Raw genomic sequence first — 17,762 nt, 5'->3', positions numbered from 1 at the left:
AACTTGAGACAGTACTTCTTCCTTTGAAGGGCGAGGATGATCTGGTCATCAACCATTTTTCCTTCCTAACTAGGTCACTGAGCAAAGAAACTTTAGTTTATTCCTTTCTTCATTCATGTATTGAGTATAGTCTGACTGCATCCTTGTCAGAAACCAGGGGTTAAGCGGACTGTATAGAGCTAAATCAATAGAGTAGTCCCTGCTTTGAAGGGCCCTGCAGTCCAGAGAGAGAGACACACACAGACAGGGAAGGGGACGATGAGAACCAAGGCAGTGAGTGCTCAGGTTGGGAAGCAGCCCCTAGCACTACAGAAACCTCAGGAGAGGCACCCCTTGGGGCCAGGGAGGGATGCCTGGAGGAAAGGACACCTGAAATAGATCTTCAAGGCTGAACTCAGGTGTCAGATGGAAAAAGGTTGGGTGGGGGTGGGGGGGACACTCTAGGCAGAGGAAAGAGCACGTGCAAATATCCTGATGTACCTGGGGCCACTCGTGAGAGTCAGTGTGGCTGGAGCTCCCAAGGGAGCAGGGGGCTTAGGAGATGAAGCCAGGCCCTTAAAAGGCCTCATAATTCATGCTCACTAGCTGGAACTTTATCTCAGTGACTTCACTTTATTCCTGCCACTCTAGGACAGCCAGTCCTGAGCTCCTCAAATGCACCTTACGATTTCTGTCTGTACTCTGCTTCTTCGGAGGGGCTGGGGGCAGAGCAAATGAGAGAATGGCATCCTAGCCTTTTGTAAACTCTCACGTCTAGTCCTGGTCATTGAGGTGGTGTGATCAGGAGAGGCCCCAGGGCGGAGTGGCTTGGTGCTCCGTCCAGAAATGTTTAAGAAGCCTGGTGGCTGTACCATCACCCTCGCCCCAGGAAAGATCCCTCTGTTCCTTAAATCCTGGCCATCCTAGTGGGTCCTTTTGTCACCCTGGACTTCAGCCCCAGCCCCACCCTTCTTCCCCAGCAGGGAGGACAGGAGGGAGGTATCATTTGGACCTGCCTGTTCTCCTCCGTCATCCAGGATTCCAGGCCTCGTGGACACAGATAAGCACTGACTCGGCAGTTAGGAGAGCAGAGGCTCTGAATCTGGTGGGACCCAGAGGAGAGCTCCCCAGCTCAGTGGCCCACAGTGTCCTCATCTGCCAACAGGAGGGCCCCAGGAGGTGGTGACAGAGCCTTGGGCTCTAAGTGCTAATCCCACATCCTGTCTGGGTAACGTTAAGCCAATTTCTTGTCCTTGGTAAACCTCATTTTCTCTCTGTGGTGGTAATTATTATTATCATTATTATTTTTCAAATCTGATTTACACATTTATTTATTTACTTATTGCTTTTTAGGGCTGTACCCATGGCATATGGAGGTTCCCAGGCTAGGGGTCTAATTGGAGTTACAGCTGCCGGCCTACACCACAGCTCATGGCAATGCCACATCCTTAACCCACTGAGCAAGGCCAGGGATCAAGCCCACAACCTCATGGGTCCTAGTCAGATTCGTTTCTGCTGCGCCAGTGGTGGAACTCCTGTGGTGGTAATTAGATGCAACCTGCCTGACACATAGGACTGGGATGATGTGAGTTCTCTAGCAGTGGATGATGGGAATGAAAATGAAAGGGATGGATGTGATTTTGTTGCACAAAATAGGACCTGTGCTGGGATTTGAGAAAGCATCAAGGGCTGAACAGGTGAATAAAATGAGTCAGGGTCCCTGGTCAAGTTGCAGGCCACCTGTGTCCCAGGAACGCCAGCTAAAGGGCTGGAAGGAGGGGAGGCAGTTCCTGAGGGGCCCCGTATCCTAGGGGTATGACTGTATGGCTGTGTGGTTTTTGAGTCAGTGTGAATGTGGGTGACTACAGTGCTTTTGCCCTGGGTGTATATGCATCTGCATGCCTGCGTGTTTGTGTCTTGTGTGGAGTCCTCTCTGTGCACCTGTGGGTGTTATGAGCTCTGAGTCTGTGTGTACAACAAACAGCAACATCTGTGTGGGCTTGTGGGACCTGTGCATGTATGTTTGCGTGACTGTGTATGAGGCCACATGTTGGGGAACTCTCTGACTTGCAAACAGAGATTAAGGTGGGAACCCAGACAGCTCAGCTTGGGGGAGGGGAGGGGACTGGGGGAAAATCCATCCCTACCTCCTTAGGGGTGGGTGAGTGGACTCAAACTTTGCCCTTTTGCATGAGAAACCAAGATTGGTATTGGGGCTTGGGCTCTGTGTGATCTGTAATGAGAACTCACAGCAGAGAGACAGCTCCCCAGATTCACAGACCCAGCCCTCACTCCGTCAGCGCTCACATCCTGCCCCCTAACCGATGGCTGATAAGTTTTTAGGGGTGGACAAGGGACTGAGAGGAAAGAAACAAAAGAGGAAGGAAGCCTCCAAAGGGGCGGAGGGCTCCTTTCCCCTCCCCACTTCCCTGTCACTCAAAGTAGCCCTGGCTTTGGAGAAGCCGGAGGGCACCCTCCTCCCTGGACATCCCAGTTGGAAGCGTATTTTTCATCCCTCCCCGGGTGGAGCAGACTTTTTCCGACCCCATGAATTCAGGCTGTGGGTTAAAAAAGATTTCTCTTGAAGTCAAAATGAAGCAACGCACTCCACACGGGAGGAACCCCCCCCTCCCCATACACACACGTTCTCCCAGGGAGACATCTGCTGCCCCCGAAGCCCACCCGGCAGCCAGGCGGCCGCACCCCCCACCTCCACCCCCGCCCCCACCCAGCGCCCCCCGTGCGCCCGGCCCCGCCCCGCCCCTCGGGGTTACCCGCCGGCGGCTCTCCGCGCGGCTCAGACTCGCTTTGAGCGCGGCGGGCAGGCGCGCGGGCTGCTCCACGCCGTCCCCGCTCTGTTCATTCATGATTGGTACTCGGCCCCCCGAGACCCAGCCCGAGCGCCGGGAGCGGAGCCGAGCGTGCGGCAGGAGGGGCGGGCGAGCGCGGCTCCCGCACCGCACGCGGCGCTGGCTTGGGAGCCTCGGCCGGGCGGGCGCGCCGGCCCGGTGTCCAGCGCCAGGCAGGCTTCTTCGGGGCATCGTCCTCGGCCTTCGGAGAGGGAAGCGTCCAGGCCCGGGTCCGAAGGCTGGCCCGGAGCCGCCGGCCCTGTGAGTCAGTGCATGTGCGGGGCTGAAGAAGGAAAGAAAAGGCTCCCAGCGCCCCAGCCCCACGCTCGCTGAATACCAAGCTGCAGCGAGCGAGCCGCCGGGCGCTTTTTTTTTTTTTTTTTCCCCCTCTCCTCCAATTCGGAGTGGAAGATCCACACTGATTTCTTTCCAGGAGAGGGGAGGGGCAGGGCCTGGGGTCCCAAGTCGCACACAAGTCTTCGCTGTCATGGGGGCCGTCATGGGCACCTTCTCGTCTCTGCAAACCAAACAAAGACGACCCTCGAAAGGTAAGCCTGCTTCTTCTTCCTTTTGTTCCCCTCACTGGGTTCAGGGATGCTCAGTGCTGGTCTGAGGTGTGCCACCTGCCCCCCCTGAGCCTGGACCCACCCCCTCAACCTCCATCAGGAGCGGGTTCAAGCTCCTGTAGCCAAAGGAGTAAGAGGGTTGGCGTGAACACTAGTGAGCTTGCTGAGGAGGGAGGCAGAGCCGGTTCCGGCCTCGGGGACATTGGGATTCCTCTAAGGCACCCCGTGCCAGGACCCTCCCCCTGGGGAATCTCAAAGTGCAGAAGGAAGAGACAGATTCACAGGTGGGGGTGACCAGATTGTCTGGGTAGAAATGTTGGGACGCTTTTCTCGTTCTCGTGACGCCTGGTGTTTGTGCGACTGTGGGCATCCAGCGAGGGTGCTCTCATATCCACACAGTCCTCCTGGGCAGCAATGCCGCGCAGACCTGGGGGTCCCTCATCAGGGAGAGAGTGCTGTCTGCCCACTCTAGTAAACCACTGCAAGCCAAAAGGAATCCACTGCTGTCAGGTGGTGAAACTCCCAGGGCTGGTGTCCTGGTGGCTCAGTGACTCCGGGGCCAGGGCGTTGCACGAGGATGCTGCGGTGCTTGGGAGCCGCTGGGGAGTTGAGGGTACTGTCGAGGCCGAGAGGTGAGCTAACATCAGGGGTTAGAAAGCATAACCGCCTGGGGTCCCTCCCACCAGGACTCCAGTTGAGACAAGCCCAGTCTCACCAGCGGGACACTTGTCCAATGGGTCCATGCAAAGTTAGAGAAAGCATGTGTTGAACCATGGGGACGAAGCAGGTCTCCACTCCAGCTGTTGGAAAGTTGGTGCATAGAATACAGAGACTGGATGCAGTTAGGGAAAAAGAATATGATGGGTTTGGTTTGTTTGGGGTTTATGCTCAAATATACAGGTGAGTCGTAGAAGGATTTTAAGTAACCTGTCAGTTCAGCCTTTATGTCTCCCATTGGAGCCCAGGTTCTGTTACAGGTGGGCTTCTAGCTCCTACCCCTTATGCTGGCTAGTAATGAGATCTGCGTTAGGGTCATGGAGGACCCCTGGGTCCACAATGAGTCTACTCTCTGGGCTTCGCCCTTCCTGATTCGTTAGGGAAGTCTGCATCACACAGCTAGTTCCCCATGGATAACCTGGCAAAGGCGTCAGGCTGGCTGAATACTGGAATAAGATCTCTGGGTGAAGATCTTAGGTGAAGATGCTGGGTTGGTATTCAGAACCTAGAACATGGGAAAAGACTTCGGCCCATTTGTCCAGCTGATGTATACACCCTCCTGGCAGGGAAGGGACTGGTTCCTTTTTTTTTTTTTTTTTTTTTTTTTTTTTTTACACCAATTCTAGGCAGGACAGGTCTGCAAGCCTTGCTCCAAGACCTTGACATTCAGAGCCCTACTTCTCACGAATCCTCAGATACTGCTTGACTGGGGACAAAGTTCAATACCAAATCCTGGTCTCCTCCTCCACCATCTGACCACCATGAGTTTCCAGAGGCCAGAATCTCTGGGGGCAAGAAACTTGGATTTGTTTTAAAATATTGTGAATGCTCGTGACACTCCTGGGAGGCAGCTAGGTGTCACAGAAAATTCTTGGACCATAGAGGCCAACAGAGTCTGGGTGCAAATCTCGGCTCCATCACTCCCTCCTTAGGTGACCTAGGGCAAGTCTTTCCACTTCTCGAAGCCTCCGTTTCCTTATCCATAAAATGGACGGGCATGCAGTGTCCAGGCAGGACACTGGGTGTGGAGGAAGTGGAGATGGGGAGGACCCTGCCTCACATACTGTCTTGGCTGCAGCCATCAGGGCCCAGAGGAGACTGTTGAAAGCTGCCAAGATCAATAGAACGATGGATGTGGAGCTGCTCACCCAGGGATGGGCAAAGATTAAGAGTTCAGACCTGACCTAGACACTGCTGTCTACCGTTCTGTTTTCCTGCGCAAAACTCTGAGGCATCGCAGATGAATTCCCACAGCATTCCCAGAGGCCAGAGCTCTTTGCTTCTCTCTTAGGCATCTAAGAAAGAGAATTGGGGTGGATAACGACCAGGCTTCAGCAAGCCTAACGTGGGCCTGACACAGTGCTGGGGTTTTATCTGCACTTTCGCTCTTAACTCACAAGGGTGCGTGTTTGAAGCTCATTCCGAGTCCCGGGCTATTGGCTGCGCTGCCACAATAAGCTGCCCTGAGCCCTGGGGGAGCCCTGGGTGGTCGGTCAGCCCCACTTGCTCAAAACCCCGCCACACTGGCTGGAAGTGCCTGAGGCTCCAGCTATGCACCTTTTCCAAGGCATCTGCCCTGGAGCCAAGTCTTCTTATCTTCCTATCTTGCTCAGTAGAATCCTGATCCACAGAAGACTCCTTCCAGGCAGAGAGGTGGCTTGGAAACTGTCAGGAAAGGCTAGTGTTTAGGGGTGACACCGTGGTCAGGTCCCTTCCCCTCATCCCAACCTCGGTTTCACCTTCGTAAAAGAGGGACGTTACATCCGACCTTTTCTCAGGTTCCATCCGGTTCTCAAATTTGACAATTTCTGTTGCCGATGCTCAGAGCTGCCACTGTGATCTCTGAGACATCAGGCTCACATCTAATTAGAAGCAGTCAGAAGAGAGTGGTGGAGATTTTCAGCTCAGGAATTGATGTCCCTGCTGGGTTCAAATCCAGGCTCTATCACTTACTAGCTGTATGACTAAGCCTTGCTTTCCTCGACGATAAAACAGGGACAGTAGTAGTTACCATCTTAAAATAGCTGTTGTGTTTTTGTGGATTTCAGGGATAATGCAAATCAAATGCTTAGCACCAGCTCCGCCACATAAGTAGTCAGCAAATTTTAACTACTATTCAATTTATGGCTCTGCTGTTTGGGGCTTCCAAATGCCTCGAGTAAGGCATCCTGGAAGGAGTCTGTGCCTCTGGATATTCTCGCAGCTCATTTCTGGAGGCTTCTTCCTGCTCTGTTCGGGAAACCAGGACCCAGACCCCAGGTGCTCAGATGCTTGTCCTGTTGCTGCAGTCTCCCCTGACCTCTGCTCTGTGGCTGGTCCTGAAAACATTGTATCTTGTTCAACAAAGACCCAGCCTGTTTCAAAAATGCAATTTGGAATCACAGACCAGAAAGCTCCATGTGATTTAGTGCCAGGGGACATGCCTAACCCAACCTGGGCGTTCAAGGACAGCTTCCAGGGGGCAACAGAAATCTGAACTAATGTCATAGCTACGTCACTGAATACAAAACTTTCAGATGAATTTCCTGGGACCCTCTGCCCGGGCCCCTTTGTCGGTTTTTCATTCAGAATGGGAAGAAGATTCAGCCTCTGCACCCCAGGCCCAGGTAGGCTGTCTGGCTCCAGGAGCTTTGTTTGTGCTTAGCATACAAAGGACACTGCTCTGCTCTGAAGGCTTGGGATGTCAGGGGTGAGCTGAGGAGGATCTTGCAGGTGCAGTGGCTGGGCGGTGGGGGCAAGAGAATTTAGGGTGGACATCATGCGCCCGAGGGCACCTCAGTGGAGATTTGCCTGTCGGTAAATAATCCCACTCCGCAGGGTGGCTGGGTTATCAATCCTCCGTGACCGTGACCGAGGGAAGCCATTCAGAACCTTCAGAAAGGACGGGGCTGGGATCGCCAGCATTGAATAGATGAGCAAACAAAATCCCACGGCTTTTCCATGCATTTTCTAAGACCACATGGCAAGTAAAAGACAAACATGGGACTAGTCCCCTCGCTTCTGGGTCAGTGAGCCCCTTGGAGCCTCAGAGACCTTACAGAAGCATAATATTCCTGAGGAGACTGGGTTTGGGGTTTATTGCTCGGGGAGCCTGTTCAAACCAGGGGAAATCTGGGAGGCCGACGGGAGGCAGCAAGGCATAGAGGAGCAGTAGCCCTGCTGTCACCCTGTCCTGGGCTCAAGAGACCTTTGGCAAGTCATTGCACCTAGGAAACGCCGGTGTTCTTACGCCTGTTTAAGAGGAATACTGTCTTACAGAGGCATTTGTGCCTTAAGCATTACCTGTTTCTGCATCTTAGTCCATCCTTTTAACTCTGTATTACCCTTCCCCTACCCCCTTGTCTAATAGTTAAAATTCTGTCCACATCCAAGACCTCACTAAGCTGTTTCCGCATTCAGGAGGGTTTCCCCAAGCCCCAGGAAGAAGTGATTTCTCCCATCTAAATTCTGTAATCTTTCAAGGTGTGCTTTCTCGTGACACTCAAGTCATGCTTTCAATTAGGCAATTGATGGAGGCGTTGACCCCCTACTCCTGCCCTGAGTGTTGGCTTCTTGGGGGGGAGCTACTTCAAATCATCCTTCATGGTCCCCAGCTTGGTTCCTTGCTCATAGTAGGTACTCCAGAAATCTTTCCTGGAGGAAATTATAAGTAATGGAATGCTTGGCTGCTCTCTGTTATTTCCCAGAATTGCAGACCCTGCAGGAAAAGTTAGCTTCCCACTGGAATTTCAGCTACCAGTGCTCTGCCTGGAATGAATTCTCTTCTTTGGTCTGCTGGCTTTGCATTGGCTTTGTCCGTGGACTGTACTGAGTATGTTTACCCTGAAGGGGGGAGGTGGTGAAAAGAGTCTTCCTGCTCCCCAACCCCCACTCCCACCCCCAAGAGTCACGAAAGTATGGGGAGCCCACACCCAGTGCCAGGCACGGTTCTGGTCCCTCCATCCCAGAAGAAAGTCAGTGGAGCTTAAGGCACATAGGAAGAGGGTGATGGAAAAGACTGAATGATGGAAGTGAAAGGACCACTGCCTAAAATCAGGGGGGGTTTCTGGCCTGGTTCCTGGAAAAGGACTGTGTCTTCGATCTCTTTGTATCCCTAGAAGGGCTTTGCTCAATAGCTGCTTTGTCAAGGTGCACATGAGCAAGTGAGTGAAAGAATGAATGGTTGAATGAATGAGGAAGCAACCGAAGGAGTGAGGGAATGACAGAAGGAATGATTGAAGAAATTAGTGCGTGAATGAATGAATGAATGAATGAATCCATAACTTACTGCATGATTAATGAAGCCCTAGAAAGCTTATGATAAGAGACTATCTTTGCATGGAGAACGTTGATAGTCATGACACCAAAATCCTGGATCTAAGCCTCCCCACCATGAAGCTTGGAAGGCGTCAGTGGTACAGGAAGCCCTGGTACAGATAATTAATAGTACACTTAGAACAGGTATTTCTTGGAAAGCCGAAAATTGTAAATGCAGTCAAGAAGCATTCTGCTCATTTTTTGAACACCAGCAGGTATGTCGTGTCTTTGGGGAAGGTGGGAAGACGTAAAAGGGTCCTAGGCTTTCACTGTTTTGTTGGTTCATTCAAAACACTAAAGTGAGGACTGATCCACAAGGGCCGCCCTTGTAGTTCAGGTTCATGTTCATCTTGAATGAGAGCGAGGACTTGTATGTTTGGCCACTGGGTTATTGGTTCACTAAGCAATCCCCTACGTGTGCCTTGGCATGGCTTCCCTGATGTTGTTTCTGTCCAGGAGCCACTTGGGCTTCCCCACTCTCCCTCCACTTCCACCGCCCTAGTTGTCTGGTGAACTCCTACACATCCTTCAAGACCTCATTCAATAGCCCTTCCTCCCAAACTCTCGTAGGCAGAACACATTTCTCCTTCCCCCGCTCCCCTACAGCTGTCGCTGCGCACCTTGGCTACCATCCTGAACATTAGGTGATTATGGATTTACGCATTTATCTCTCTGACTAGCTCTCAGGGAATGAGTCTTATTCCAGGGCCTCTGTCAAGGCCTGATACGGATGGATGTTGTCTGCACGGAGGTAAGGATGGATAGACCAGGGTGTGAGTCCTTGATGGCTCCGCGTAGTGCAGGAAGGCGGCAACGCAGATGAGAAATCTGGGTCTGCTCATGGGGAGAAGCGCTGCGAAGCTCTGCATAATGGCCCTGGAGCTGATGTTGCCATTCATCAGGCAGAAAACTAGCCATATTGGGGGAGAGAGAGAGACTGTGTGTGTGTGTCTGTGCGTGTGTGTGTGTGTGAGTCTGAGAGACTGACTGACGGAGCCCTAGGACCTTCAGACAACTTGACATTAAATGCTTCCCCTCCCTCTGGGGGGTGTTTTAAATAGGTCACCTTTAGGGAGTAGCTATAACCAGTGGGACTGTTACTAGCGGTCCATACCCTAGTGGTCCATGCCCAGGGGAGCAGAGCAGTGGGTAGTTCTTGTCATTCAGGCCAACCTGGAGGCCTGTCTGGGGCGGCAGGGTGGGAGGCAGTGGAGCGGCACCTGACTCAAGTCAGGGGATTAGAAGTGGGGCTGTGTAATGGTTAGGACCACTGGGCTAAAATGAGCGCGTCGGAGTCAAACTCTGACTCTTAGCTGGCTTCTTAGCTGAGCTGAACCTCTCTGAGCCTCAGTTTCCTCCCCTCTAAAATGAGGACCACGGCAGTGTCTGCCGTATCTCCCTTGTAGGGCTGTGGAAGGGGTCAAGGAGGTAGTGCGCACAGAGCCTCACGGAAGGTGAGATGATTTTAGCAACTCGTGGTGGTACTAAGTAGTAGTAACTGCTGCCTTTTATCCCATCTCGGGTCAGACACCTTCCTCCTCCGTTGCTCCATCTGTGCAGTGACTGGGGAGTCTTTTGTGATCTCTGTGCCTTCGAGCTGTGGCCTCTGATTCGCCCTCCTGGGACCCAGAGCCATCACAGCCATGGCCATTGCAATCCCAAGCAATTTTTCTGGGGGAGAGAAATTGCATCACAGCTCCTGGGGAAAGCCATCAGTTTTCTCTCTCTCTTTTTTTTTTTTTTTTTTTTGTCTTCTTTGGGCTGCACCTGCAGCATATGGAGGTTCCTAGGCTAGGGGTCGAATTGGAGCTATAGCCACTGACCTACACCACAACCACAGCAAAGCGGTGTTCCAAGCCATTCCTGTGACCCACAGTACAGCTCACGGCAGCGCTGGATCCCTAACCCACTGAGCAAGGCCAGGGATTGAACCTCCGCCCTCATGGATGCTAGGCCATCATGGGAATCCATGGAAGCCATCAGTTATGGGAACTTGAATCATCTGCAAGGGTTAATAATAATAATGATAGTGATGGTGATGATAACAATAATTAATAATAATAATAATAGCTGCCATTGACCTGGCTGCCCTCTGTGCCAGGCACCTTGCTCTGCCCTTTCCCACGTTATAGTAACCTCCCCCCAGCTCCAGAGGACAGACCCTATTACAATTCCCATTTCGCAAAGGGAAAGCGAAGGGAAGCGCCTTGCCCAGGGTTGCACAGCTAGCAGATAGCAGTGCCTGGTTTTTGGCTGATCTCGGAGCCTGAGCTCTTAAACACCTCACCAGCCTCCTCCCCTCCTGGCCTCGAGGAAGAACAGCCAGAATAAAACGGGGTGTTTGGAGGTGGGGGAGAAGGCATCCAGGGATAGGCGGAGCACCTCATTAGCCAAACGGCACGACCGAGCCATCTGCAGGCAGGCCTTGAGCAAAATGCTTTTAGCCCCATCGCCAACCACCGCTGGATCTGTTTCCATTTCTTCTGATGCTGCAAAAGCCTGAATATGAAATGATTGGGGGCAGAAGGCCAATTAGCAGATTCATTAATAGGATTAAACATCGCTCCTCTGCTCTAATCACTTCTGTGAACTAAATTCTTCTTCCTTTGTTACAGCCATCATTGCCTGTCAGTGAGGGCGGGGCCCTTAAATACCTCCAAGGCTGTTGGAATTTCCAACCAGCAGAATCGGGCACCAGACTCCATGTGTTTGCAGAGTCCAGAGAGGCAGGGAGGTGAATGAGTGGTCATCCTTGTAAAGGAAACAAACTCGAGAACTTGCTGGTGCCTTTGCCTCCTGCCCTCGCATCAGCTCCCTTCCCGTCCTCAGCCACACGTAGGCTTAAATCTGTGTTGCACACATATGTGTGGTACAGCAGGTATGGACATGGACTCTTGGCTAGACAGACTTTGGCTAGACAGACTTGGTGTCCAAACCTGGCTGTGCAACTTGGTAGCTGTGTGACCTCAGGCAGGTCCCCTGGCCTCTGTGCACCTTCGTTGGCACATCCAGAAAACTAAGATATTGATGGTAATTACCTCCAAGGTCGTTATGAGGATTCAGTGCCGTAACTTGTGTCAGATTCAGTGGTCCGAACATAGCAGGGGTGTCTTAGAGGCAAGTGACTGCTGTCTGGAACCAGGCTGCTCAAAGTGTGGGTCTCACACCAGCAGTGTCTATAGCACCTGGGAGCTTATGAGGAATGCAGGGTCCCAGGCCCCTGTCGGCTCTTGCATTTTAACAAGAGTGGTGGCTTGGATGCCAACTAAAGCTAGAGAAGCACTGACTTAGAGCATGGATTATAGCGCGTAAGTGAGTATATGGACATATATGTGTGTGTAATTATAGGACTGTATGCCAACCTCGATTGAAGGCTTCCTTTTGGAGTATCATTTTAGGATCACCAAACGAGTCCAGAGAAGGTGAGCGGTTTGCCCACAGTCACACAGCCTGAGCGTCAGAACCTCAGGCTTCCCCGGCGCTGCTTGTTTTTTTATGAATTGCTGGGAAGTCAGATGTTCCCAGGTTAGAGTGTCTGTGATTGATCCTTAATCTGTTTTTCTTTTTGTTCCCCCCCCCCCCGCCTTAAATGAAACAGAAGGACAGGACTCTGTATGCCCATTACGTTTTAATTTGCTAATTTAAAATGTTGTTCCAGCCAAGTGAGATCCTCAATCTTGCTACAAGCCATTATCTCAGCTGTGCTTCCAAGTTTGCTTCCAAGACCTTAGGCCAGGACAGGGCGCAGGACAGAGCCGCGTGAACAAGCACCCTCTCTCCGCAAGGGATTTCACTGACAGTGCTCAGAATGGCAGAGCAGGCTGGCCGCCCGGGTTTTGTGCAGAAGCATTTGCGTGGGATTTGAAGATTTGACAGAAGTTCGTGGGAGTCTAATGGACAAAGGAAGGGCCTGAAGCATGAAAGTCAAATGCCTCTTCCAGGGGGGGCCCTGGTCGGACGTCTCTGTTGGAAAACAAACGAACAACCTTAGTTGTTAGAAGCCTCCTGCACTCGTCCAGAGGTTAAGAGGATGGTTGAGGGTAGGAATTAGAAATAGAAGGAAGCTGGGCTCAAGGAGGAGGATTCTATCTTGTGAGGGCCTGCGGAGTCCCAGAGCCTTCTACATACCTAATCTTTCACTTGTGTAGCAGTCCTGGATGGTTGTATTATTATCCTCCTTTTGCAGCTTGGGAAACTGAGGCTCGGGGAGGTTCTGTGGTCATCCAGTGAATAGAGAGCAAGGATTTGAAGCCTGTGCCATTCGAAGGCACCTCCTCCAGCTTGAGGGCACGTCCAGGGGAAGCAGGCCTCTGATCCCCAAGAGGTTGAACAGCTGTGGCTAGCTTCCACGTTCCCGGGACAGGATATGACAGCCACTGGCCTTCTCACTCATCTGACCTCAGACCTGGAGGGAGAGGAGGGCTCTGCTGACGGCTGAGTAAAGGCTCTGAAGGCCCAGCTGCCTTTGGGAAACCAGTGCATTCGTGTCCGTGTGGCAGAGGCTGCAGTTTCTCTCCATCCAGGGGCTCGCCCGTGTGAGACTCCCAGATAGTCCAGCGGTCAGATTGCATGCTTAGCAGGGTCTCTTAGAGAGCCTTCCCCTCGTCACTTCCTTCCCTTTCTCCTTTGCACGTGCCAGCACTGGGCTGGATTAGGACTCTAAGCCCTAAAGGCCTTAAGACTATGTTCCCATTACCACCTGGCCCACCAATTACTACTTAGACGATTCAAAACAGAAACAGTAAGAGAAGTCTAAGAAAGCAAATAAAATTCAGATTTTTCACATAATTTTTTTTTTTTTTTAGGGCCACACCCAGGGCATGTGGAAGTTCTCAGGCTAGGGGTCAAATTGGAGCTGTAGCTGTCTGCCTACAGCACAGCCACAGCAATGCAGGATCCGAGCCATGTCTGGGACCTGCATACAGCAATGCTGGATCCTTGACCCACTGAGCAAGGCCAAGGATCAAACTCGTGTTCTCATGGATACTAGTTGGATTCATTACTGCTGACCACTGAGCAAGCCAAGATCAAATCTGTTTCATGGATACTAGTTGGATTCATTACTGCTGAGCACAATGGGAACTTCTCCCATAACTTTTCTGATAATTTTTTGGAAAATATTTTCACATGATATAATGGTTAGCACTCTGGACTCTTGAAATATACTTTCAAAACAAGTCCTTTCGCAAGTTTGTTTGTTTGTTTGTTTGTTTTGCCTTTTTCTAGGGCCGCACCTGCGGCATATGGAGGTTCCCAGGCTAGGGGTCTAATCGGTGCTGTAGCCGTGGGCCTACACCACAGCCACAGCAACCTTAACCCTCTGAGCAAGGCCAGGGATCAAACTCTCAACCTCATGGTTCCTAGTCAGATTTGTTAACCACTGAGCCACGATGGGAACTCCTCCTTTCGCACGTTTTGATGCCTCCACTTTGTTGGTGCTTTAAGCATCTCTTGATGTGCCTGTTGGGTATTTTAGCATCACAATTGAAATCAGAAGGGAAAAGGAAAAAAACTCATCTGTATTGAACACCTACTATGTGCTACACACTGCACAAAGGTGTTGATAGCAACACAAGTAATATTTTAAAGCTTTGGCGTTCCTGTTGTAGATCAGGAAAAAAAAAAAAGAAAGCTTTTATAATAAAAAGAAGAGTAAAAAGAAATGACATTTAGGTAGCGCTCTGTACCAAGTACTATTCTAATTCATTTCTCATGGTAACATCATGAGGTACATGCTATGATTATCCCCATCTGACAAATGAAATCTCCTACCATGAGAGGTAGGCTTTCATCCCTTCCCCATTTTATAGACAAAGAAACTGAGGCTCTGGAGCACGTGACTGGCTTAAGTCCCTCCAGATGGCTGGTAGAAGAAGCAGGATTCACACCAGCTCTGATGGAGTCCCACGCAGCCCCACTCATTTCCTAGAAGCACCCTGCTATCTGCCCTGTCCCTGAGGGGCACTGCAAGGACGAGGAAGGCCTGGGACGGAAGCCTGAGTATTGAATCCTGCCCTGACTTTTTTAGGCGCAGCCTGCACTCCCTCTTGCCTGCTGCATCTGCCCTCGCCGGCACTGTCCCACCGTCCCTGCTTCTTCCTGACCTTCTTGAGCCACTGGTCTGTGCCTTGGTCCACACCGTGGAAACTGCCTGAGATCCAGTTCAGGCTTCCATCTGCTTTCCCCGGAAGGAGAAGCTGCCAGAAGGAGATGCGAGTGATGTAGGACAGACACTGCCTTTGCCCTCAAGGAGCTTCACGCAGATGACAATAATAACATTAGCACAAATCTATAGTGTTCCGACCATGTGCCAGACACTTTGGCAGCTTGGTTTTCATAGAAACCTTATAGCATCATGAAGAAGTTAGTGCTCTCGCTTGACCCTTTACAGTTAAGGAAAGTGAAGGACTGAGGAATGAGGAAGTGGCCAATGTCTCATCTCTCTGAAGTGGCTAAAGCCAGAATTTGAACCCAGATGGTTTGACTCTGGTGCCCACATGCTTCATCGCTGGGCTAGGCTGCATGTGGTTATCTGACTGCACCAAATTGCAGGTTGTGTTACACTGCAAGGGTTCTGGAGAGGGAGAAAGCCTCTCTTCCCAAGAGCAGGGCTGGAGAGTCAGAGAGGAAGGCTGGAACAGGGGGTGCTTGAGGCCGATCAGAGAGCGAGGGCTTGGCCCAGGCAGGAAGGCAGGGGGTGAAGTTGCTGGCCGAAGGAAGAGCGCAAGCAGTGCCAGTGAAGTCGGTAACAAGAAAGAAGGAATGGAAAACAACCGTGATGTTTCGAGTGGTTGTGGCTTGGAGGAGGTCACCAGAAAAGTTGTCATCGGAAACGGAAGGGAAGAGAATGGACCCGACGACCTGGCTCAGGCTGTGCACCTTCCCCGAGGTGGAGGAGCGGCTCCTGGAAGGCAGTAGAGAGCAAGGATGAGCAAAGGACAAAGTAAGTGCAGATCGGGACTGTCCCCTCTCCCCCTGCCCGGTCTCCTCCCCGTAAGTCTCCCAGAGACCACCTCCCCCACATCCCAGCGATAAGCGCCAACATCACATCCGCTCCCCGCTCCCACCCAGGCCCTCACCGTTTGTCCTGCGTGAGTTACGTGAGTTAGCAATTGACGGCCTTGAATTGCTCTGTACTCACTCCCTGCAAACATGCCTGACTCTCCAGTAAGAGGACACTCTCCTCATCAACCGAGACCTTTTTTTCTGCCCTGTTGAGCTGCTCCAAGAAGTTCAGCACAGTTCTGAGCCCACGACTGGTACTTGGTTACTTGAATCGACGCTTCATAGAGAGGCGTGAGGGCTTGAGATCCTCTGACTGGGATTCATGTAGCAAAGAAACTTGGGCACAGCTCTGATATCCCCCACGGACCCCTCAGCATATCCGCAGGATCTCAACGTCAAAGATTATAGTTAAATGTAAAAACATAGAACATTGGGGACCATTCCATAACTGCTTACCTAGAGTCGATGACAGAAAAAAAGGGGTGTTGGGTAAAATAGTGTTGAAGGCCAGTCCCGCTTTACCCCTTATGAGCTATGTAATTTGAGAAAATGGCTAAACTCCTCTCTGCATGTCAGTTTCTGCGTCTATTAAATAAAAACAATGGTGATATCAACTCATGGGGTTGTCATGGGGATGAAATGAGGTAATGTTTGTGTAAGTGTTTAGTCAACAGTGAGGCGGTGCATAAATGGTGGGTATCAGTATCGAGATGATGATACTGATCAGAGTGGTCCTGATGCTCTTGGTGGTGGCGGTGATGGCAGTGGCGGTGATGGCGGTGTCGGTGGCGGTGTTGGCGGCGGTGGCAAAGATGCTGGTGATAGGGGCTGATGTCGTATGTGGTCGTGGTGGTTATAGGAGGGGTCACGTTAATGATGGCAGAGGTATTGGTGACGGACGATCATAGGGGTGTGAATGGCCCTAGTGTTGCTGGTGATCAGTGGTACTTACGGTGGTGACGGAGCACGATGACGTTAATGGTAATAGGATTATTGTGGGGATGACGATGATAACGTGTTAATGGTGAGGGTAGGGATACTGATGCTGCTGCTGATGGTGAGGCAGCGGTGTGAGGGGTTGTGCGGGTGGAGGCTGATGGTGGTGGCGGAGGACCTCAGGCCGTCATTCCCTTTGTCCAGTCTGTCTTCTTGGATGGGGCTGCACAGAAGGATTTTCAGCCCTCCAAATTTGAATTGCCCCAGGTGTCCTTGTCAACAGTGGGAAAGACTAAGACAAATCAGCTCAGGCCTCTAGATCTCTTCTTCATGGTTGGTACTTTCAGCATCCTTTTCATGTGAGCCCTTGTATTCTCAGCATGTGCCCCAGTGCTGTGCCTGGTATATAGTCCGTCTTCCATAAATACTTGTAGAAGAAAAGAATCGAATCACAGAAGGACACAGGCTGTGCTCTTAGATGTCAGTTCAGTGTCCCCAAACTGTGCAGAGTCATTGGGCTGCTCCCCCACACATCGCAAGGCACCTGCACTCACCCCAGGACCAGGGCAGGTGCCCCAGCAGCCCTTCTTACCTGAAAAGCTGGGAGGAGTTCCCTGGATCCCCCAGATGTCAGCCTGGCCCAACCGCATTCTGCCATGATTCTGCACTGACTGAATACAAGCAGCAGTGGAGAAAATGGCACCTCCCACCAGTTGCTTCTGGACTGTCCATGCCTCCTCCTCTGCATCCTTTTTTTTTCTGCAGTAAGAATGAGAGGTATGTCACACCTCTAGAAAAGCTCTTCTTGGCAGCAGTCTCCCCCGGCCACCCCAGATCCTGGGAGGCGTTACAGAAGTGGCTTCAAGTCCAGTATCTCCAAGCCCACCTTTTGCTCTGGCAAGTTAGTCACCTGCAGGGCATCTGTTCATCTTGGAAAAGGAATAACTGTATGCCGACCTTATAGGGTTATTGTAGCTTTTAGGTATGTGGCATATAGCAAGGGCTCAACAAATAGTAGTGGGTCTTAATATTGGTAGCATTTATTATTCCTATCACTGATGGAGAGATTCATATAATAGGTGGCGAATAATGACAGACCAAAAGTTTTGTGTATCTCTCTTTGGTGGAACATATACAGCTTGAATTTACCTTGAATCCTGTGGTCCCAGCACGCTGAGCCTGAGGGGAGCCCCTGAATGGATCTCACGCTCTTAGTTGGGTTCTTTAGAAAAATGGGGATAATCGGTAGGTTTGAGGGCCCAGGTGCTCTTCTGTCAACTGAGGAATCGGATTTGGAGACCCGAGAGTCTTCGATTTAAACCCCAGGCTTGCTTCTCATAGGCTGTGAGACTCTAGGTAAGTTACCAGGTGAACCTTAGTTTCTTCGTGTGTCCAGTGAGAGGGATGATACTGA

General features: G+C 51.4%; 1 protein-coding gene across 7 annotated transcripts in view; it reads left to right on the top strand.

Moving 5' to 3' along the window:
• Window positions 1-17,762, top strand: part of KCNIP1 (potassium voltage-gated channel interacting protein 1) — a 422,323-nt gene that overhangs the window by 187,767 nt on the left and 216,794 nt on the right. Inside the window, exon 1 of one of the 7 annotated variants that reach the window (XM_021076582.1) lies at window positions 2,787-3,376. The exons of 5 other annotated variants lie outside the window; for them this stretch is intronic. In XM_021076582.1, the coding sequence (XP_020932241.1) occupies window positions 3,316-3,376 (61 nt within the window). In that variant the 5' untranslated portion in view covers window positions 2,787-3,315. Of the gene's footprint in view, window positions 1-2,786; window positions 3,377-17,762 lie in introns of those variants that run through there. One more of the 7 variants, NM_001031777.2, reaches the window with a different exon arrangement.

Source organism: Sus scrofa, chromosome 16, assembly GCF_000003025.6.
Source record: "Sus scrofa isolate TJ Tabasco breed Duroc chromosome 16, Sscrofa11.1, whole genome shotgun sequence".
Lineage (NCBI taxonomy): Eukaryota > Metazoa > Chordata > Mammalia > Artiodactyla > Suidae > Sus > Sus scrofa.
This window is presented reverse-complemented; position numbering and strand designations above follow the sequence as displayed.